The sequence below is a fragment of the Callorhinus ursinus genome, unplaced genomic scaffold (genome assembly GCF_003265705.2).
Source record: "Callorhinus ursinus isolate GAN/ISIS: 27379988/994484 unplaced genomic scaffold, GSC_fseal_2.0 scaffold1, whole genome shotgun sequence".
NCBI classification, from domain to species: Eukaryota; Metazoa; Chordata; class Mammalia; order Carnivora; family Otariidae; genus Callorhinus; species Callorhinus ursinus.
This window is the reverse complement of record NW_027397063.1, coordinates 142,243,785-142,266,944: the sequence shown is the minus strand read 5'-3', so window position 1 is coordinate 142,266,944 and position 23,160 is coordinate 142,243,785. Positions and strand designations below refer to the sequence as shown.

At 36.4% G+C, this 23,160-nt stretch overlaps 1 protein-coding gene across 9 annotated transcripts in view; it reads left to right on the top strand.

Annotated features, from left to right (window-relative positions):
- GOLGA4 (golgin A4) overlaps positions 1–23,160 on the top strand; it is a 121,352-nt gene that overhangs the window by 54,263 nt on the left and 43,929 nt on the right. For 8 of the 9 annotated variants that reach the window (XM_073902140.1, XM_073902133.1, XM_073902156.1 and 5 more), the window contains 8 exons: positions 313–411; positions 1,166–1,295; positions 2,418–2,605; positions 2,896–2,979; positions 5,114–5,261; positions 16,084–16,262; positions 18,835–18,963; positions 21,551–21,706. In XM_073902140.1, coding sequence (XP_073758241.1) covers positions 313–411; positions 1,166–1,295; positions 2,418–2,605; positions 2,896–2,979; positions 5,114–5,261; positions 16,084–16,262; positions 18,835–18,963; positions 21,551–21,706 — 1,113 coding nt within the window. The remainder of the gene's footprint in view (positions 1–312; positions 412–1,165; positions 1,296–2,417; positions 2,606–2,895; positions 2,980–5,113; positions 5,262–16,083; positions 16,263–18,834; positions 18,964–21,550; positions 21,707–23,160) is intronic. The other variant, XM_073902143.1, reaches the window with a different exon arrangement.

The window sequence follows — 23,160 nt, the reverse complement described above, 5'->3', positions numbered from 1 at the left end:
ATGTCTTAAAGTAGGATACAGTTTTTTTTATCTTAATTGTTTTATCCTCTCCACATTATCATTACAGAGCAGTCATTACAGCTCTAAAAATATACTTTCTTTTCTTGGATCTCATATTTTTTAAGGAACAGAATTATCCGCTGGGATAAATACCAATGTTTTACCTGCTGATTCTTCTCTAATTATTGTGCTGATACCTCATCTTAAGAAAAATGCAAATCTGTATTGATCATGTTTTTAAACTTTGAAAACTTCAAGTTTGTATTTTTTTTTTTTTATTGAAAACTACTTACAAAACCTTTTATGTTTTAGGAGCTCCAAATGGATCAGCAAGCAAAAAAGCATCTACAAGAGGAGTTTGATGCATCTTTAGAGGAAAAAGATCAGCATATCAGTGTTCTCCAGACTCAGGTAAAAGAGTAAAAGAAAAAGAGTGGAATTTTTAGATAAAGAAGAATTAAAGGGGATTTGATGGGATATCTCATAGGTTCCAAATGTTACAAAATGACCTATTTTTAAAACTCTTGCTTTTTCTTAGTTGCTTTTCAGTATATTTTTTTAATGTATTTTGTCTTTTGGCTAACTATGATATCATTGAAAATAGCAAATATAAAAATCAACTTCATTGGGAGTAAACATTTTATTTTGATTTTTCCTCCCAGTATAATGATAAAGAGTATCTTTTACTCTGTCCCCTCTGTGTTTTGTTTTATTTTATTTTTTTTAAGACTTTATTTATTTATTTGACAGAGAGAGACACAGTGAGAGAGGGAACACAAGCAGGGGGAGAGGGAGAGGGAGAAGCAGGCTTCCCGCTGAGCAGGGAGCCCGATGCGGGGCTCGATCCCAGGACACTGGGATCCTGACCTGAGCCATCCAGGCGCTCCCCCCGCCCCCGTGTTTTAAAGTACTACTGTGTAGTTTCTTTCTCTCTCTCCCTCTCCCTCTCTTTTTTAGAGTGAGAGTTGGGGGGGTTCCGCACAGACGGAGAGGGAGAATCTTAAGCAGGCTCCATACCCAGCACGGAGCCAGAAGGCAGGGTTTAGTTTAGATCTCACAACCCTGAGATCATGATCTGAGCCAAAACCAAGAGTCAGACACTTAACCAGCTGAACTACCCAGGTGCCCCTCATTTTTTTTTTCCTAAGGCACCTTTCTTTTTTAGGTTTCTCTGCTGAAACAGCGGTTACGAAATGGCCCAATGAATGTTGATTTAGCAAAACCATTCCCTCAGATGGAACCACAGGCTGAAGGTGTTTCTAAAGAGAACACAGACGGTGATATAGAGCCAGCAGGTAAGCTTCATCTTGTCGAAAGGTTAATTTAAAAGCTAGAGGAGGATGTTGATAGTTTCCAGGGCATGATGTGGGCTGAGGTAGAAGTATCCTCCAGGAAGATGCAAGAGTTTTTGTTGTTTTGTTTCTTTGCTTGTTATTGTTCTTCAGGAGAACAAAGCTAAGTAATTGTGTTAAGACTTGAAAGTCTGTGTGTAGCACCACATTTTCGTTGTAACTAAAATTCATTCTAGTGTTCTCTTCAGCAGCATGTATACTAAAATTCATTATATTACACTGTTTTATTGATAGCAGTAGCTAGATTTCATATATACAGGTCAGTTCTGTTTAAGATGAATGAATTTGCTATTTTCATTGTTTGGCTGTTTTAGTTTTTGAGTAATATTGCTTACATACTTCTACATTCAAAGATATCTATAGTCTATTATTTGGTTTCTAATTAGAAAGGAAGAAATAGTTAAATTTTGTCTCAAAATCCAGTTATAGCCCTCCATATTTTTTGAGGCTTTAAGGTACATATTCAGTAAAATTCCCACTTTTTATTTACTGGCTCTTTCTCTCAAAGACATTTATGATAAACTTTTAGTCCAGCCAGAGCCAGAGCAAGGTGCTGAGCAGCTGTCTGAGCAACCAGGCTATAAAGGGTCCTGAGAGTCCCTTAGGGTATGAAAACTTAACTCATAAATGTGTGGAGAATGTAGAAAGCTGTACTTAACCAGAACTCCTCTCAGGGACAGATTAGAATGCATTGGAAAAAAATTCTTTATTAGTCTTTTAGGGATGGGAGCCAGGACACAGAGGGCACTTTTGAATAACAAAAGATGGTTATCAAACTGTCTTTTAAGGAAGGTGAATTCAGTTAATGTTAGTTGACTACTGAGTGTTTTGTGCCATTTGTGGTGGGCCTGAACCCTAGGGAGGTGACTGTGCTCCTCAGCTTTTTGGGATATGGATCATACAGATAGTGAGAGTCAAAGTTGGGAAGGGTACCCTTCCCTTCTCCGTCTGGCTCAGAGCGTTGGGGTGGGAATACACCCCTGTGTACTAACAGAGTAACTGTTCCCAGGGAGCCCTTCTATTCCTTACTGACCACCCCTGCCTGTGCTGCTTTATTGTTGATAGTGGTAGATGGAGCTTCTGCTAAAACACTGGCGGTACTTCAGCAGAGAGTTAAGCGGCAAGAGAATCTTCTGCAGCGTTGTAAGGAAACCATTCAGTCACATAAGGAACAGTGTGCGCTCTTAACCAGTGAAAAAGAAGCCCTGCAAGAACAACTAGATGAAAGGCTTCAAGAGCTAGAAAAGATGAAGGTAAAAGAGCAAATGAGGTTGGTTTATGTAACCCTGTGAAGCCAGATCCACAGGTCCCAGCGTGGCCTGCACCTCCCTCCTCTGCAGAGCCTTCCCCTCCCTCCATAGAAAGCACGGAGACAACTCCCGCGCACCCTGGGCTTCAGAGCACTTGCACCATCCTTTTCTGACTTCCTGTATACTTGGCTCTTACTGGACTGAGAAATATCCAAATTCGATAAAATGTTTAGAGTTCTCATACAAGGAGAAGCGTTATTAGAGTTGGAAATGAATTTTTAAAATTTTTTTAGGAGCTTCATATGGCTGAGAAGACTAAACTTATCACTCAGTTGCGTGATGCAAAGAACTTAATTGAACAGCTTGAACAAGATAAGGTAAACCAATAAACCTTACGATACTAAAATTTGTCAGGGGGCCCCAGCATTCCCTTTTGGAAGCAGTTAGAAGCATTCAGGCTTATGCTTTCCAAAGTTATTTGTAGCTTGCTTCCATGAAAAATCTTTTTGTTGTAAGTTTGAAATTTAAGTAACAGTTAGCATTAGTTGTGTATCACGTGAAGCTGATTCTCTGTGATTTTTTGATCCCAGTCAGCATTTTGATTCAGAGATTAGAATAGCTATTGCAAAAGAAATCTGTTTACAGTACCTACCTACTTTTCAGAGAAAAGTTGAATTTTTTATAGTTAAGGCATTACTAAATGTGAATGATATTACATATTGTCTTCAGCGGAAACAGAAGAATCTCTCAGATACGCTGTCTAAAGTGAAGAAGTGGTAGTATATATATTAGTGTAAACAGAAGTTTCTGCAGGTGAATTTTGGGACTCCTTTCAGGTGAGATTGGCAGTGTAGCGGTAGAACAGCAGCTGTGGTGATGGCAGCAGAGGCAACTGAAAATTCATGGGCAGACGCTTTTGCGCTAAGTCTTTCAGCCTCAGGTGTTTGGGTTCTTTTTCTAAAGCAGCTCCCAGTTGGTTCGCATTGTCCAGCGTTTTCTTCAGTATGCCACTTTACCGCTACAGTATTTTAAGTGGCCATGCAATTAAGAACATGTCAGGGCTGTTCTGCTTTTTGAAACGTATTAGCAGTCTTTGGATTCTATGATGTCGTTTTGTTAGATTCTACTCCGCACACTTCGTGAAGGCCCACTTAAAAAAAGTGAACCCACCACCCAGCTTCAACAGTTAATATCTCAAGGCTAATGTTGTTTTATCTGTACATGCCCAGCCTTTATTATCTATCCTCAACCCAGAATTTATTTTCTTGTTGAGCAAATTCAAGAAATCTCATAATTTCTTACATAAGTATTTTGATGTAGTTTTAAAATAAAGGACTCTTTATTTTTATAAAAATGTAACTATCATGATCACATCCAAAAATTTAATAAGTCCTTAATACCATCAACTAATCAGTTTCAGATTTGCCTTTTGTCTCATACCTTTTTTCCATTTTTATGGATCACGATCTAAGTAAGTTTCTTTCACTGTAATTGGTTGATATGACTCTTAAGACTTCTTTTAATCTATAGGTTCCATTGCCTCTGTCTCTCCGTGTCTCTTTTTCTCCATTGTGATTTGGTTTTTGAAGAAACTGAAGCCCAGCGATCTTGTTTTGAAATTTTGTGTAATCCCCACTTACCTGGTTTTTATCTGTCCATTAATATGAGCCATCTGGAAGAGTCAAACCCTAAGCCAAGGTTTGACAAACCCTGCAAGTAAAGTAATAATCTTCTTAAGACCATAAAATAGCTGTCACAAAAATCTTATTTTTCAAGAGACAAGTTGAATCATCCTGTTTTTTGTTAGTCACAAATGACTGATTCAGGATATAATATTTTCCCCCTAGTGACCTTCATTTTATGTGTAGATTATCCAGGGTGGGAAGCAGTAGCAGTTAGCAGACAATTTGCAGACAGTAGCAGTTAGCAAATTGGAGGAGTGGGGGTACCTCCCTGACAGTAGTGAGGAATGGCGGTGGGACCAGAGACTGTCATAAGAGAAACAAGAAAAAGCAGGTAGATCTGTACCACAGGCTTGGCCCATCTTTGTGGCAGCGTAACCGTCTACCCTCAGTAGCCTCTGAGGCTCTCCGCATGTTCCAGCAGAGATCAGTAACATAGTTCATGGTGGCCCTGAGCCAAGTACAGAAGGCTATATTTCGTTCATTATAAACTGTTCACTAAGATAGGGAAAATTATAGCAAACATTTATAGAAAGATTATAAAGTAACACTTTTAATTAAAATGTGTTTTTAATACTCAAAAGACTAAACTTACTATTAAAATAATTTTTTATATTAACAAATAATCCTCATCTGCCAGGTAACCAGAGTTGTGATACTATGTAGTGTAGTATAGAGTGCAGAACACAGACTTCAGTTTGTGAAATACTAAAATAATTCTTATGCTGTACTTAGTAAGAAATACTATGTTTTCTGCCTTTTAAGTAAGTTTGCTATTGATGATACAGTTTTGTTATGTAAACACTTCAGTGTCTGCACTTCTGTTTAGGGAATGGTAATAGCAGAGACAAAACGTCAGATGCATGAAACCTTGGAAATGAAAGAAGAAGAAATTGCTCAACTCCGTAGTCGCATCAAACAGATGACTACCCAGGGAGAGGAGTTACGGGAACAGAAAGAAAAGTCTGAAAGAGCTGGTAAGAACTCAGGGATTATTTGTTTTATGTTAGAACTCGAAAGTCATGTAAAGTGCTGACCAACCAACATTTAGAAAAATTAGTTAAAATTGATACAGATACAGAGATTTTGTATAAGATACTGAACTGTTCCTTAGAGGGGGCAGGGGCTAGTAAACCATGGCCTGTGGGTGAAATCCAGCCCATGCACGGCCCATTTATAGGACTCTCAAGCTTAGCATGCTTTTTACATTTTTATGTAGTTGAAAAAAAGAAGAATATGTGACAGAGACCATACGTAGCCTGCAAAGCCAAAAATATTTACCATTTGGCCCTTTACAAAAATGTTTGCTGACTACTGCCTTGGAGTATCAAAATTCAGGTTTACACTTTTGGAATTCCCCAAGTAGGCACAGCATAGTATATATTAAATAAATGCTACCTTGTAGATAGATGCTCTAGAGTAAACAAAAGGGTAAACAAAAAATATAAGATAAAGTATAAGATAAGCCTTTTAACATAACGGAATTATGTTTTGACATAATAAAATGCTAGGCTGTGAAAGTGTGGAGACCTGCATAGTGTTCTACAAGGTACGATACTGAGTAATGCTGGGAAAGAGAGGAGAGAGCAGAGTGAAGGAGCATTTCAGGTTAGTGGGGGTGTGAGGTGTTTTTGTTTTTGTTTTTGTTTTAAATTTTATTTATTTATTTGACAGAGAGACAGCCAGAGAGGGAACACAAACAGGGGGAGTGGGAGGGAGAAGCAGGCTTCCTGCTGAACAGGGAGCCCGATGTGGGGCTCAATCCCAGGACCCTGGGATCATGACCTGAGCTGAAGGCAGATGCTTAAATACTGAGCCACCCAGGTGCCCCTAGGGTATGAGTTTTGAGTTGGGCCTCTGGAGGAATGAATAGAATGGGCCTAAGCAGAGAGGTGGGGGCAGCATACATTCCAATTACTTACAAGGGCATTGCAGGCCCAATGACTAGAGTGGATGTATTAATCAGCTGCAAACAGTTCTTGTTCAAGTGGGAAATAAAGTTGGATCTGAAAGAACTGTTAAAATCTTAAAAGGTGAATCGTTGAGCTTAGATTTTGGTGTACAAGGCAACAGGAAACCAGTAGTGTTTTACGTAGAAAAAAAATGAAGTGGGAAGTCAGACCTACAAGCAAAGGCAGAAATCTGGGTGTGAGGGATTGGGCGCTCTGGCCACCTTGGCTGGCATGAATCTAGGAAAGAGAAGAAGAGTGCATCTGTAGAACTTGGTGTCTGATCAACTTGCAGGGGCAGAAGAATAGTAGAAGTCTAAGATGACTCCAAGGTTTTAAGCTTAGGAGATTGAATGAATAGTGAGAAGTCAGAACAGGAAATCTAAATGGGGACGTTGAGGAATGGAGTGGAGTGATGAGTTTGCTTAGATACTTTGAATTTGGTCAATCATGAGCTTTCCGAATTAAATTGTCTTCTAAGAATGTGGAAAAGAAACTAAAGCTTTTTAAAGGAGTCAGTAGCCTAAGGTGGAAGCCTTTGATTAAATCCGAGGGAGCGGCTGATTTCTCCAGAAGATTAAGTCTTATAGAGGTAGCGGTAGCAGCTGCTAGTACCTATGAGCCTGCACGTGCCTCGTTGCCAAGGCCACTAAGAGCCAGCATTTAGTTAGCTTTTTTATGCAAGGCTCTGTTATAAATGCTTTACTTGTATTCACTTGTGTGTGTGCTTGTATTTAATCCTCTCAGTTTCTTTGAAATAGGGACTGTTAGTACAAATAGGAGAACCCAAGAATGTGGAAGTTAAGTAGCTTGCCTATGTTCATGCACAGAGAGTAAGTGTATAGTCAGGACTTCAGTCTGAGCATTTTGAGTCCAGAGTCTGTGCTCTTAACCATAGAGATCTTGAGTTTGGCAGAGAGAAATAAATGAGGGGGAAAAAAGTTACCCAAGAAGTCAGAGGAATTGTGGGTAGTTATGCTTTGGGGGGAATATAAGAGGCATTTCCAGAAGTGGGAGAGGTAGGTTGAAGACTTTAAAAAAGGTCTTCGAGGGCACCTGGGTGGCTCAGTTGGTTAGGTGGACTGCCTTCGGCTCAGGTCATGATCCTGGAGTCCCGGGATTGGAGTCCTGTATCGGGCTGGGCTCCCTGCTCAGCGGGGAGTCTGCTTTTCCCTCTGACCCTCCCCCCTTCTCATGCTCTCTCTATCTCATTCTCTCTCTCAAATGAATAAATAAAATCTTTTAAAAAAAAAAAAGTCTTCGATTTTGGTGAGGATTTGATTCCCTGGGTGCAGTTTGAGAAATGATTTTAGAAACCAGATTGTAAGGTTTAAGATGGGAAATGGGTCTGGATAAGAGAGCTAGTTGGTTGATACCAAATGTGCTCATAAAATCTCTTTGTAGTTGTTTTATTAATAAGTGGTTGGGGAATTTAGTTAATGAATTTGTTCCCAGTAAACCCAAGAAAATTTCTCTCCAGAGAGCATTAATTGACAGCAACTCTCAGAATATAATTTCTGAGGAATTACCTGAAGCAGTTTGAGAGGTGTGAGGCATTGTTGAACAGGTTTGCTTTCAGGGAATAAGAAACCTAATGCATGGTCTCAGCTTCTCATATCAAGCTGTTCCATTTTTAGGGCTGCTTTTGTTGACTAATGTAGCCAGTCACGAGAAAATAATGTTGGTTAGGGGATTAAATTTTCTTTAAAATTGGAGTGTAGTTTGTGAGGAGGTAGAAATCCGTGACCCAATATCAAGTTGAAAGAGGTGAGTGACAAAAAGGTAGACAGAATACAGTTAATTCACACGTAGGCTCCCAGGCTCCCATTTTAGTCATTTCATTAGTTAGTACAGCCTTCCTTCTCTTGCTTCTCCAGAACATGATTGTATTTTGTCTTTAAATGGTATTTTCATAAAACCATATTTTTGTAAATATTTCAAGGCTTGTAGGTTGGGAAACTTTCCTGTTAATAGTACCATAAAAATATCAAAAATTAATAAATACTTAAAGAGAATTATGATTTAGTTATTTAGTAAAGACTAACTTTGGAAAGTCTTCGGATCACACGGTTGTACGTGCCTTTATAGATATTTTAAGAATTATATTTGTAGTCCTAATTATTGGACTGTAACAGAAAGTTATAACAGACTCATTCTACAATGAAGATACTGCCTTTTAAATCTATAATGATCTATAATGAAAACTGGTCTTGCACAACTGCATTTCATCTAATGATCGTAGTTAAGTCTAAACAGAACTCTTAAAATATAAAATGTTTAATTCAAATATAAAATGCGTATGCCAGTTGACAGAAAAATTCCAATTTAGTGCTCAAAGTAGGAAAAGGTCTTTTTATTTAAAGGAAGTAGAGTTTCTGTAGTCTGTGAACATAATCTGGCTCTTGGAGAATTCTATTCCTCTATGAAATATTTGTCTTTCTCTTTCTTGAATTTAAAATTCAAAGACTAAACATGTAAGAGCTGGCCATGAGAAAGAAGCATTGACAGCATTAATATCATTAAAGCTTGTGGTTGTTAAGGATTTTTAAAAGTAAATTTGTCTACATAAAACGATTATAAAAGAATATAAACTCTCCTAATTAATTTTCAACTATAAAAATTTAACCCTGATATATTTAGTAATTCTTGACGTGTGGCTCTCAGTAGACAACCCGTTTTTTTGGCTCACCTATTCTGGCGGTAAAAATCAGCTCAAACACATTTCCCACTACTTCCCACCACTTTTCTTAGAAAACAATCTATTGCGCTGGTTCTCATAGTTTTTTTAAACGAGAATTGTGATGCCTCCCATATGTTGGAGGACACAGAAATCTAAATGTCTCTGATTTTAAAAAGAACAGTTCTGCCCTAAAAGATGGAAACTATGTGAAATATGGTGACATGCCCACTTTACAACATACACTGTACCAACATGTAGACTTATTTACTCTCTAGAGAACTGTTGGGCATGGTTTTTGAAGCACGACACTATAGCATTCTTGTTTTGTTAAAATTATTTGTTTTAGTGGATAAAGAAAACCAAAACCAAATATATTTGTTAGAAGCATTTTACTACCATTGTTGATAGTTTTCCTTTCTAGGTGTCACTTAAGAACAGATGGCCACATCTTCAAGTAACCAGACTTTAAACTTAGAGAAGTCTGGTGATTCAGCTTTAGTGGATAATGCTATATTTTAGATGCTAGGTATTATTATTAATAGTCTAGAATATTATCTCTTCAGTGCAACACAGAGTGTTCAGTGCAACAGTGAAGAATGTTAATGCTGCTAAATTTTGCCCTAGGTTTTGGCTGTTCTTTGTGTGTGCATGTGTATGTTTTAAGTGGGGTAGGAGGTAGAGGTAGCTGGCTAGTTATTAATACAATGTATTGCAAAAACATTGGAACAGAGAGAAGATGAAAGCACATCACTGTTGTTTCAATACACTTTCATTTAGTTTTTCCTCCAATCCTTATTTTTATATTATTGTAATCCTATTGTACATATAGTTTTGTTTGCTCCTTTTTTTTTCCATTTAGCATTATTTTGAGTACTTTTACATGTTGCTAAAGTACTAACATATTTTAATGGCTGTGTCAGAATGCACGTACATCACTTAACCATTTTCCTCTTGATCATCATCTAGATAATTTTATATTTTTGCTATTATGAATAATAACTATAACAATACTGTGATATAGCTTATTCCATATTTGAGTTTTTTCTCAGGATAAATTCTTGCCCACAGACTTCTAGTCTTTTTTGTAAGTTAGTTTTAGGTATTTAAATATAGCTATTAGAAAAAACCTATGTCACAGTGTTAAGTCCTTTGCCCCCCATAAAATGTTCTTGCCTACAATTTATGCAAAGTGAATAAAATATTCTACTTGGATTAGGAGAGTTTCCAGAGTGCTTTCCAGAGTATCTTTTGTAAATCCTGTTTCCTTTTCATTTACCCTGTCTTTGCCTAAGTCACGTGTTTTCTATGATTGGCTGCATTTAAAAACTTAGATTAACTCATAACATTCTTTGCTTTTTTATTGCCATGCTGTTTGTACAGGAAATAAGTTTTTTATTTATTTGTATAGTGTAGGCCTGATATATCAAAGACATACAGTGGAATATGTTTATTTGACATTTGAAGGGCCCTCTTAAGTAGAGTTTATGTGTTTAAGTAATATGTAAGATTTATGCATATTTATATAATAAAAATCAGATGTGTATTTAAGTGCTTTGTTAGTTGCTGATAATTTATGTAACAGAGTTTTCTTGGAGTCTTAAGTCTCACAAAACATCTTATTTTTGTGCATCCACACATGCCAATAAGTGAATCATGGTGCCTTTCCCAAGCCTTGTATGAACAGGACTGGGGTAAGGGCAATTTTTTTCTTATCATGGGTACTTAGAGTAAGCTTTATAAAGAAAATTCCATGTTTCTCAGGCAAAAAAGTTTGAATCAAAGTAGAATTTATGTCTGTCATGTTAGGTAAGTAATATGTACATATTTTGGCACTAAATGTATACCTGATGGAAAAATTTCTTATTTTAAATGGAATTAGATTTTCATTCATTATACGTGGTTTATTTAATAGCCATATATTTGCAGGTACTTGATATGTTTCTACATACATACACAATCATTGTCATCCTGTGCTCATGTCCCTGGCAGTGTCAGTGTTACTGGAAAGCATCAGGAACCCATTTCTTTGCTACAGAATCACATTTTCTTTTTTTCTTTCTTTTTTTGAGTGAAGTTGACATGCAATATCACATTAGTTTCAGGTGTACAACATGATTGGATAAGACTATACGTTATGCTGTGCTCAGCGCAAGTGTAGCTCCCATCTGTCACCATATAGCGCTCTTACAGTGTCATTGACTATCAGAATCATATTTTCAATTTAGTTAAATTTACTTAGCTTTAGCCTGATACCTTTCAAGATTAGCCTAATGTTTTCAAGGTATTTAATAGATAAATTTGCATGGTTAATGTAAGGAGTACATGAAAATTTGGATAGATCTGTGAAATTTTTAGAAGTCAAAGCCTGGTCAATCTGTAGAGTGAATCTTGTTGTGTATTTCAGAAAGTGGCTTAAAAAGTAGATTTCCATTGCAAATGTGATACTAAATTTCCGAAGACCCCAATTTATATACAAGTATTGCACTATCTGGTTTGTGCCACTGGGTGGTAGTATTATTTTCATTTTTGTAAACTCTAGACAAGCGGTTTTCAAACTTCTTGATCTCAAGGACCTCTTTACACTCTTAAAAGTTACTGAGGATTCCAAAGAGCTTTTGTTTATATGGGTTACATTTAGTGATATTTACTCTATTAGAAATTAAAACTAAGAAATGAATAAAGTTTTTAGCTCTTTTAAAAATAACTATAAACCTGTTACATATTAATCTAAACATTTTTATAAAAATTACCTATATTTTCCAAAACAAAATTTAGTATAAAGAGCGGTCTTGTTTTACATTTTTGCTTATCTCATTGTTTGGCTTAATAGAAAATAGTGGATTTTCATGCCTATTTCTGTATTCAGTCTGTTGTGATATGTTATTTTGGTTGAAATATATAAGGAAAATCTGCCCTTAGGCAGATATGTATTTGGAAAAAAGAGGCCCTCATAGACCCGCTGAAAGGGCCTCAGGACCCAAGGATCTTTGGACCACACTTTGAAAACTGCTGCTCTAGACTTTTGCTTTTATTCACAAAAGAGCCTTGATGATGGGTGGGAATTCTGATAAAATTCATTTTATTCCTTTCTCTGCTAATTTGCATTTCATTCATTTTGTAGTACTACCTGTGTTTTTGTTTTTAGTTTAATAACATGAACTTTAGCAGTTTTTTTTGCTGGGATGAAGACACGGGCACTGGCTTACTTACTCATTCTTATGTCATTAATCAGCTTCTTAGGATCAACAGTTAATCTGCAGGTTGGCAGCCTTTCTGCACTTCTGCATCTATGTTTATTTCCTGTAGAGGGAGTAAAAATGGGTCTTATTATCCTTATAGTAAAGTGTACTCTGGGATAGTGCAACAAAACAGTAATGCTCCCTGGATCTTGGAATTCTGGCATTTGTTATTGCGATGGGTAAGGATGTTGAGGATGAGGAGAGGCAAAGGTGGTGAAGTGGCAAAAGCAAACATCACATTCTTCCTAGTTTTACCTAAGTTTTGTTCCCCTTGCCTTTAACTTCGTCAACTGCTGGAAAATTTGGAAAATTTGTCTTCATGTCACCCAGTGCCTCGCTTATGCTTGGCAGATGGCAAACATCCAATCAATGTTTGTTGAATGAATGGTTGGATTATTGAGCTGTAGATTGCCAACCTTTCCCATTTAATTCTAGTGAGCATTTATCCATTTTTATAATCCCCATGGATGTGAGTGAACCTCGTCTGAAGTGGAAAGCAATAAAAGGCCTCCCCTGCATTTTACTTTTGACAGAGGACCATTCTTAAGGTTTATTAAATTTTTGCCTAGAAATATTTTCAAAGTTTTTTTTTTTTTTTTTTTTTTTTAATAAAAAGTGCCTGAGATACATTGAATTTTGCTTTGGAAGAACACAGTGTGTTCTTGCAAGATTTGGCAGCAGTTCGTGCTTAGCCTTCCTGTTGTCGTGTGTTGTGACTGTAGTTTTCCTGCGCTCTCTTGCATGTTGGCAGAGGACTTGTCAGCTGTGGCTGATGCACGCTTTCTTTCTCCCCACTCACTTATCCTTTGTTGGTAATTGGAAAATAAATTATGTAGACATTCACAACATACTTCTTTACTCACATTAAAATCCTAGAATAGTTTCATTTTGGAAAGTGTGGGAAATTTATCTTTAGAGCATTACAAGCTATGGGCACCACTTTTCTTCTATCTGATGGTTGTAAGATCAGAGGGTGAGACATTTCTAGTTAGTAAGTAAACTCTTAGTATATTCTCCTTCAACATTGAAATGGGACTCATTGTTGGAGGCAGACTTCCTGTAAGAAAGTGGCTTCATTTGTGGTACAGTGTGGAATCCAGAATGAGTTTGAAATATGTTTTCTGTATGTCAATATATGTAATGTGTTTTAATACCACCCCCCACCCCCCCCGCCGGATACTTAACATTTCCAGAAAGCAAGGTGGAGATGGAACGCAGTGGAGGTTTTCTGTGTCTGTCAGAGGTATAACATGCTATATTTTGTTGAGAGTTAGAAGCCACCAGCAACTGATCGATTCAGAAATTCTGGTTTAGTAAGATACATTATTGCCCAATTGAGCTGGATCAATGTCAGCATTCTTAGAGTTTTTAAAAAATAATGCAAGATAAAGAGTGTTCCTTAAATATTATTTTAAAGTTCTGGCATCAAGCTAATATATTCAAGTTGATTTATCATCTGAGGGAAAAGTTGGATGCCTCACTTCTTGCATTTGAATGAGAATGTTGAATTAAAAGATTTCTTTCTAGGTATAAAATTATGTGGTTCTCTGACGTGGTAGCAGAAAGTGGGAGAGAGGATTAAATTTAGATGAATGGAACCAGATTTATCCTACTTTAATCATTGTATGATGGATAATCAAGTGACTTAGGAAAATGATTTAGTGGACAAAACACTAAAATTAGAATATAATATAGGAGAGTATTCTAAAATTTACTGAGTGTGGCTAGGAAACTTAATTATTAGAAAATTATTTCTCAGTAGGAACTTTGTGACATAGATTTTTGTTATTTCAAAAAGTGAGAGCACTGCATCTATTTTTATCCTGTATTGGATTGTGGAATTTTAAGAATGAAAATGAGGAAAAGTCACTTGGTATTGCCTGTATACAGTTGTTTTATTTTGCTTAATCAAGAAAAGTTTTTCGCTTAAAACTCAATTTTGTTGGAAGAGTATCAAAACTACCTTCAGGTTTTCCAGAGCCTAATTTAGGAAATTTCTGTAAAGTGCTTAAAAGTCCTAAGATACAATTTGACATACTGAATAATAACAGTAATGAAAAGACGATGGTGACATCCAGCCATTAAAAAGAATTGTCATTTCTTTTCCCATTTTTCTATTTCCCAGATTTAAACCTTCAGCACAAACTGAGCAGTAAGCACCTTGTTATAGAATTTTCTCCTATAATTGATCACTTGACTTATTTCTAGGAAATTAGGAAACTGGTTTTTAAGAAATTAGGAAACTAATTTCTTGTTAGTAGCAAGAGATATTTCTTTATGCTTGACACTAAAATTTATAGTAAAAGAATATCCAGATAAAACAAAAACAAAACAACAGTTTTCTTTAAATATTTTATTTTCCAGCCTAATTATGTCTGAGAATCTTGGTCTTTACAGGCAAATACCAGTAAAGTTAGATCAGGAGTCTTTAAAAATGATTTCAGCTAATTAATATTCCTTTGTAATTTAGACCTTATTTGAACATCAGTTTTATCTTTTGGACATATAAAAGGAATAAATTGGACAGGTTTTGTTTTCATATCAAAGAAAATGTTTGCTAGAGAGTTATTTTTTTTAAATGTTGAGCAGAGTAAGTTGTGTTTCCCAATTGTTACCAGAATTCAGCCTTTCTTTTGTCTTTTTCTGTACTAATGCAATTTACCATTAAGAATATGCTATAGAACAGATATTTGTCTTCAGGTATGAAATTCCTGTGCCCAATCCACCATCTGTTAAGCCAAGTTGTGGTTAGTAAAAGGGCTCTACTTTTTGAGATGCCATAGGTTGAAGTTGTACCTTTCTTATACCACTGAGGGTGAAAATACTATGTATATTAATGAACTGTCTCTCCCCTGGACATATGTTTCTTGATCAGATTTAAAACCCATCTTGAAAATTTATGTTTTGTTTATAGTCCATCTCTATGGTAAAGGGAAGTCTGGTGTCTTCTGTGAGGACTAAAGAAAATAATCTAGGATGATAGTAGCAGTAGGATTTTGACAGCGTATCGCTATGCTAGTGGAGAGAAAGAGAGTGTGTACAGTGCACACATGCATACATAGACACACACAGATGCATATACACACAAATATACACAAACACACACAGATGCATATTTTCAGTGCTGAGTTCCAGCTGTTGTATCCAACCCGTCTGATTTTGTTGGAAGCTGGGTGAGCTATTTGGCCTTCTTAAAGATCATACTACTGTACCCCCGATGATTGTTTTTGTAGGGCCTGAATTCTTATCTCACAAAGAACTCCCTGCTGGTTATGCCTTTCTATATACTGTTGAATCAGGTAAAGATTTCTTTCTAGTTAACAACCCTGGTTTGAAACTTACACAAATAGTAGATTTCATTTCAGAATACATTGTTTAAATATGTGATTCAGCTAGTAAATGGTAAAACCAAAACCAAAAAACTCTGCTCTTTATGTATTATATGGTTAAGAGGTTTTTAAAAATAGAATTAGTCAAAGAATAATTTTTCTGTTCTTAAAAATGTCCTAGTGAGTGCATAATAATATTACCTAATTATTGATAAGAACTCCATAGCAAACAAAAAAGCAGTTGAAATTATATCATACAGAAGTAGGAACAAGTCTTCATTTCTTTGAATTTGTTATTTGTGGGTAGAGAGCGGGGGGAGCCATTAGTAATTTAATTTTTTTCCAGACTCCTGAACAGTTCATATAAGCAGTCTTAAGATCTGAATCCAGAACTCAAGGACAAATTGGTTTCAGTAACTGGACACTTCTTGTGGCTTTGTTGAACGGCTCGGAACTATCTCTTGGCTTAAAACAAAATGACTATTTTAACCTGTCTTGCTACTGCTGCCCTTAGTTCCTATAAACTGAATTAAATTAAATTACTACTTTAGCTCAATGATAGTATTTCTTGAGATACTTGTTTTCTCCTGTTTTCATTGTAGCTTTTGAGGAACTTGAAAAAGCCTTGAGTACAGCCCAAAAAGCAGAAGAATCACGGAGAAAAATGAAGGCAGAGATGGATGAACAAATAAAAGCTATTGAAAAAACAAGGGAGGAAGAACGTACCAGTCTTCAGCTGGAATTAAGTCGGGTGAAACAGGAGGCTGTTGATGTGACGAAAGTAAGAATAGTTCTAGATTATAACAGGCTACAACAATTTTGAAACATAAGTCATATGCTTTTCCTACAATTTTTGATTGTAAAGAAGAGTTAATTTATGTTTTAGACCTTGACCATTTCATGAGTTCAGGATATAGGAAAAAAATCACTTTGATAGAGAAAAGAATTTATATCTTTTTGGATATACTTCCCAGAGATAATCTCTGCATATAATTTCTCTTTTATGTTTTTTAATCCTCTCTTTAAATTTTTAACACAAAAGATGGCATGTTATATATACTGCTCTGTGTTTTGCTTTTCTGCTTAATATGTTCCTCATCATTGACAATTGGTAATGGTGCCATATTTGTGTGTGTGTTTTTTTTTTAAATGCAGCTGTTTTAAAGACAGCTCAGGATTTCACTGTATGAATGTTTCATAATTTAATAAATCTGATGGATATTTAGGTTTTAATTTTTTGCTGTTGCAAATGGTGAATATCCTTATATTTGTTCACCTGTATGTTTTTTTAGGATAGATTCCTAGAAGTGGAATATTAGGCAAAGATTATGTATTTTTAATTACTGTATAGCTGCTACACGCTCTGTGGAGGACACTTTATACACTCACAAGCAAGGTGTTACCTCACAAGGATGGTGTTACCTAGCCTTTTTTAATCTTTTCAGGCTTATCAGTTTAAAAAAATGACATTGTAGGTTTTTTTAAAGATTTTATTTATTTGAGAGAAAGAGAGCGAGTGAGCAGGGGAGGAGCAGAGGGAGAGGGACAAGCAGACTCCACGCTGATTGTGGAGCCTAATGTGGGACTCAATCCCTCGACCCTGAGATCATGACCTCAGCTGAAATCAAGAGATGGACACTTAAGTGACTGAGCCACCCAGGCACCCTGACGTTATAGTTTTAATGTGCTTATCTTTTTACCAATAGGATAAACATATTTTTATATGTTTTAAAGGAATTGGCAGTTTTCTTTTTGAGTTGGTTGGTCAGATCTTTAACTTGTTTTCCTGTTGGACAGTTGGTCTTACTGATTTGTAGATGTTTTACACTTAGAGTAGGAATTATTTCTTTGGATATATAATGCATTTGTCCAAATAATCTTCTTTTTTTTTTTTTTTTTTTTTTTTTTGAGAGAGAGAAAGAGCACACACACAAGTGGGGAGGGGCAGAGGGGGGAGGGAGAGAGAGAATCTTAAGCAGGCTCCATGCCCAGCATGGAGCCCAGAGATCATGACCTGAACTGAAACCAAGATACTCGGACCAAGACACTCGGACGCTTAACCAACTGAGCCACCTAGGCTCCCCTGTCTTTTTTAAATTGACTTTGTTTATGATTTGTTTTAGCTTTGGGATTGGTTTATTTTGGGAGAGGGCATGCAGAGATTTTTTTCTTTTTCTTAAATGCTATCTGGATTTTTGTTCTGATTTAAAAATATATTCTCACTGAGATCATTTTAAAATTCTACTTTTCTTATGGCACTTACATGCTTTTATTTTTTATTATTAAATCTTCGATCCAACTGGAATTTATTTGGTATTAGGAGTGAGGTAGGGATCCAACTTTAATTTTTTTCCAGATGACTGACTACCAAGTAGTCTTCAAATAATTTATTTAATAATCCATGTTTTCCCTTCTGGTATGACACACTATCTTTATTTCATACTAAATTATTGTGCTACATATGGGTCTCTTTTTTGAATTCTCAGTGCTGTTCCATTGCTTCTCCTGACCACGTGCCAGTATTACACTGTTATAATTACTCAGTTTTATTCTATTATTTGGTAGCTTCCCCTTATTACTCTTATTTTTCAGAAGAGTGCTGGCTGTTCTTGCATGTTTATTTTATCCAGTGAGCCCCTCCCTCCCCATTCTGTTGGTAATTTTATTCAATTATATTAAATTTTTAGATTTATCTAGGGAGGTTTGACATTTTTATAAGATTAAGTCTTCCTGTCCAAAGAACAAGGCCAGTACTTTTTAATAAATAGTATATGCATGGAAAGCTAGGCATCATTAGATTGGTACAGTCAGGGCAGCTTGACCATAGTGGAGTGCCCTCTTTGAGAGCATCCTTATTCCTCCTCCTATACTTCCCCATCATGATTGGTAGGGAACATCCCTGCAAGATGTGGAAATGCTCCAACCCAACAGGACTTACTACTGAAGCAATAGCCATCCTTGTCTTAAATGAGAAGTACTTGGGGTACCTGGGTGACTCGGTTAAGTGTATCCAACTCTTGATTTTCGCTCAGGTCATGATCTCAGGGTCATGAGATCGAGCCCCATGTCAGGCACGGAGCCTGCTTAAGATTCTCCCCCTCGCCCTTTGCCCCTCCCCCACCCTGCACTCTCTAAAAAAAATAAAAACATAAAAAGAATAAATGAGCAATACTTGATTGGCTTTTCTTTTAATTATTGAGACTTTGGTGACTTTTGATTTATGTGGGAAATATGTTTTGATTTTTCTCTTACACTATTGGCTTGATGATTAAATTGTAATAAAGTCTTATTTAATTGTAGAGTTACATATTTTATTCTGGGTGTTTCAATTTAACTATTTGGCTGACTTTCAGAAATCCTCAGAACAAATTGCTAAACTACAGAAGCTTCATGAAGAGGAGCTGGCCAGCAAAGAGCAGGAACTGACCAAGAAGTTTCAGACCCAAGAAAGGCAATTTCAGGAGCAAATGAAAATAGCTCTTGTAAGTACCTATTTTGTTTTTGTTATAGGTAAACTTTGCAGCTTTATTACATTGTCATCTTGCTCCTGCCTTTCAGCTTAAGGTCAGACTACTGGCAGCCTTGACCTTTGCGTGTGCAGAGAGGATAGGATATAGGCAGGGAAGAGGGTTGTCAGAGCTTATTAACTTGGTATTGTGTGAAAATTATATTAACTAACATGCTCTCAGTAACCAGTTTATTTGTTTTTATGTCATCCCTCTCACCCTGGCAGTAAGCTGTGATTATGGAGAAGTAAAGGGGAAGATAGGCTAATTGAAGCCAAGAGCCAGTGACTGCATAACTCAGGAAAAATGTCTAGAAACTCACCAGACTGAATATAACAGTTCAAGGCTCAGAAAGTTTTGTCTGAAATGCATTTTAAAGAAGAAAAAGTGAAAATGACCAAGTAGTTTTCATTTTAAGTAGAATAATTTCAGTAGTAATTTTCAATACTTATATTTTAAAACATAAAGTAAAATTAAAAAATGACTGACTGGACTAACCAAAATAATATCCAGAAAAGCAGAGGTAAGATTTGGGGGAATAGTGTAATTTGAAAGTTTGAAACAAAAAAAAAAAATTTTCTTTTTCAAATTGTGAAAAGCCTTTTTATATAGGTTACCATAAGAAGTATTAATGCCAAAAATGTAGGTCGATTGTTTTTATATGAAATTATTATCTATAAGATAGTATGTATAATTTTAAAAATCTTTTAGTGCAGAAGGATGAGAAATAGTATTTATAATTTTAATTTTTTTTATTTTTTAAAGACCTTATTTGTTTTAGAGAGAGTGAGCACGAGCTGGGGCAGGGGCAGGGGGAGAGGGAGAGAATCTTAAGCAGACTCCCTCCTGAGCGCAGAGCCTGGTGCGGGGCTCAGTCTCATGACCCTGAGATCATGACTTGAGCCAAAATTGAGTCGGACGCTCAACTGACTGAGCCATCCAGGTGCCCCTATTTATTTATTTATTATTTTAATTTTTTTAAGTACACTCTATCCTCAGCGTGGGGCTCGAGCTCATGGGACCCCAAGGTAAGAGTCACATGCTCTACTGACTGAACCATCCAGGCGCTCCAGTCTAGAAAGGATTTAAAATAGTTTACGAGAATGCTTAAAACTATAACAGGACAGCATAGGGGCATAAAAATTAAAAGAACAAAGCAGGACATAAATGAAGCCAGGAATTGTTCTAAAAAATTCCTGTCATAAAGATCTGTGTGTTTTCATGCCGGAGTAATTGGCCTTTGGGGACACTGAGACTTGAACATTGGCCTTGGTAAGACTGCATTCTAGAACTGATCTACTCATATATTCTGAGTAAAGAGAGCAGGATACAGATACACATGAAGCATGCACACACGTGTGCACTTGCTGCTTTCTGCTCCCCTTTCTACCTAGTTCCTCAAAGAAGTTAGCTTTGCGTTGATAGTCAAAATTCAACAGACTATTTGTCCTCTTTTATTTTTATGGGCACAGAGAGATGTATTTAAAATGTAGTTTACAGGGGCGCCTGGGTGACCCAGCCGTTAAGTGTCTGCCTTCAGCTCAGGTCATGATCCCAGGATCCTGGGTTCGAGCCCCACATCGGGCTCCCTGCTTGGCGGGAAGCCTGCTTCTCTCTCTCCCACTCCCCCTGCTTGTGTTCCTGCTCTTGCTGTGTCTCTCTGTCAAATAAATAAAATCTTTAAAAAAAATTAAAAATAAATAAAATGTAGTTTACATTAGACAATGTAGTATATTTAAAATGATGTTTTAAAATTGATTAGAAACTAATATTCTCATATCAGTCTGCTTATAATGGGGCACAACACCTTTCCTTAAAGCAATATATGCTTCACCAGAGTGTAGTGAACTGAAAATATTGCTGCTAGCACCATGGAACTCTATGCAATAGGTATGGATAAGTATTCTTAATTGGAGTCCAAAGCCACTAAATGTTAAAAGTGCTCTCTAGAGCTTCTCTTTTCAAAGCAGTAAACAGTTTTAATATAGATGTTGATATATAATAAGGGCAATCAAAGAAGAAGCTTTTTGGGATTGATAAAAGAGCCCAGGTCATCTGAGGAGAGTTATGTAGGCTTTTATAGATATTTCCTTGATCTAATCCATATATTCACATGTAATCTTCTGATTTTGATTTGTTTTTCTATGTGGGGTTCCCTAATGAGGTATTTCTCGTAAATTATATAAACTTACAATCTAGTTTCTTGGCCTAGAGTTGAAATAATCAAACTCTGGAGTGCAGAGAAGTAGTAGTGACAATTTGGGGACCCTTCACATTAAGCCCTGTTTTGCAAAATATTTTAAATAGTGGAAAAATAGATGTAGTGCGGTTACTGGAACAAAAGTTTTCTTTTCAGTAGTAATTGTGGCAAATATTGGCTGGACCACACTGGAATAGCCACAGTGCTTTGTCTCTGCAGGCTAGGGCATGGGAAGAGAGAGGTGATGATACTGCCTATCTCATAGGGCTGGTGTGCAGATCAAATGAAACATGATTCCTGTGGAAGTGCTTTGGGAATGCTGAAGATTTATGTGGGTCTAAGGTGGTATTGTTTTTGGCACAGGAAAAAAGTCAATCAGAATATTTGAAGATCACCCAAGAAAAAGAACAGCAAGAATCTTTGGCCCTGGAAGAGTTAGAGTTGCAGAAAAAAGCAATCCTCATGGAAAGTGAAAATAAACTTCGGGACCTTCAGCAAGAAGCAGAAACTTACAGAACTGTAAGTTTAAATAATATTCAGGTTGGAATTATTTGTATATAGAAACTATTGTTATCTCTCCAGTCAGTATAAAGTTGTTGAGAAGCTTTTGTTTTACTGGGTTAGGTTCACATACCTGCACTTCATCTCATGCCATGTCCTGGACATAATTCGTCCTGTTTTTTCCTTCCTTCCTTCCTTCCTTCCTTCCTTTCTTTCCTTTCCTTTTCCTTTTCCTTTTCCTTTTCCTTTTCCTTTCCTTTCCTTTTCCTTTCCTTTCCTTTCCTTTTCTTTCTTTCTTTTTCTTTCTTTCTTTCCTTTCAAGATTTTATTTACTTATTTGACAGAGAGAGAGAGACAGCGAGAGAGGGAACATAAGCAGGGCGGGTGGGAGAGGGAGAAGCAGGCTTCCCGCCGAGCAGGGAGCCCGATGTGGGGCTCAAACCCAGGACCCTGGGATCATGACCTGAGCCGAAGGCAGACATTTAACGACTGAGCCACCCAGGCGCCCCTTGTTCCCTGTTTCTGTCACAGTGTAGGCACCCCAGTGCCCTGCTTTTAACATAAAGTTTTCCCATATTAAAACAGTGGTGGACAAATTTATATATATGTGAACAAATTTGTATTATATGTCTCAGTGTGCACATTTTTAAGGCCCTCTGGCCCTTCCCTTAGCAATATATGGAATGTATGACCTGTTTTGAATAAACTGATGTTATTTATATTTTTGCTTTGGTTTAGACAGTGAAAGAATCACACTTCTTTCCCATAGTTCTAACTGTACTTTACTTTCCCATGTCCCACATTTATGTAAGGTGGCATGGTGGAGGGGAATAGATAAGATATTCAGGAGACCTAGATTTTTCCGCTTGCTAGCTTTGTAAATTAATTATACCTTAATTTCTTCACCTGTCTTACGGAGAAATTGGATTTTGTAATTCCTTAGGACTTTTTCCATTCTGATGTTGCATGGCTCTGCCTTACTTAGCTCTTTTTCCTTTAGAGTCCAAGATTGACATTTTCATGAGCTAACAGTAATCTTTGGTAAAATTTGTATAAGTAGCTTTTTGCAAAAAATCTTCTAAATAATCATTTTTGCAGTGGAAAAGCCAGATACATTATTTATCTTCCAAAATCAAATTATGAAGGTAATAGAATACTATTAATGGGCCTTAAAAAACACACAGAAAAAAAATAACCATCTTCCTACCAATAGTTACTGTTATCTACTTTATGATTTATTCCTTTTTGACTATCCATTCAGAATATTCTTGAAAATATGCATGATTAAAATAGTTACCCAAGTAGGTAGAAAGAATCTGAAATTTTAAGTTGTGTTAAAATAGAATCTTTTCTTTGTTACATGATTCCTTTAGGAATCGAGCACAGATTCTCTGTGCTTTCTAGTGTTTGGCATGATATATAGAGTTATTTTTCTAAGTTTTAATTTTTAAACAGGTGTAGACATTATGTCA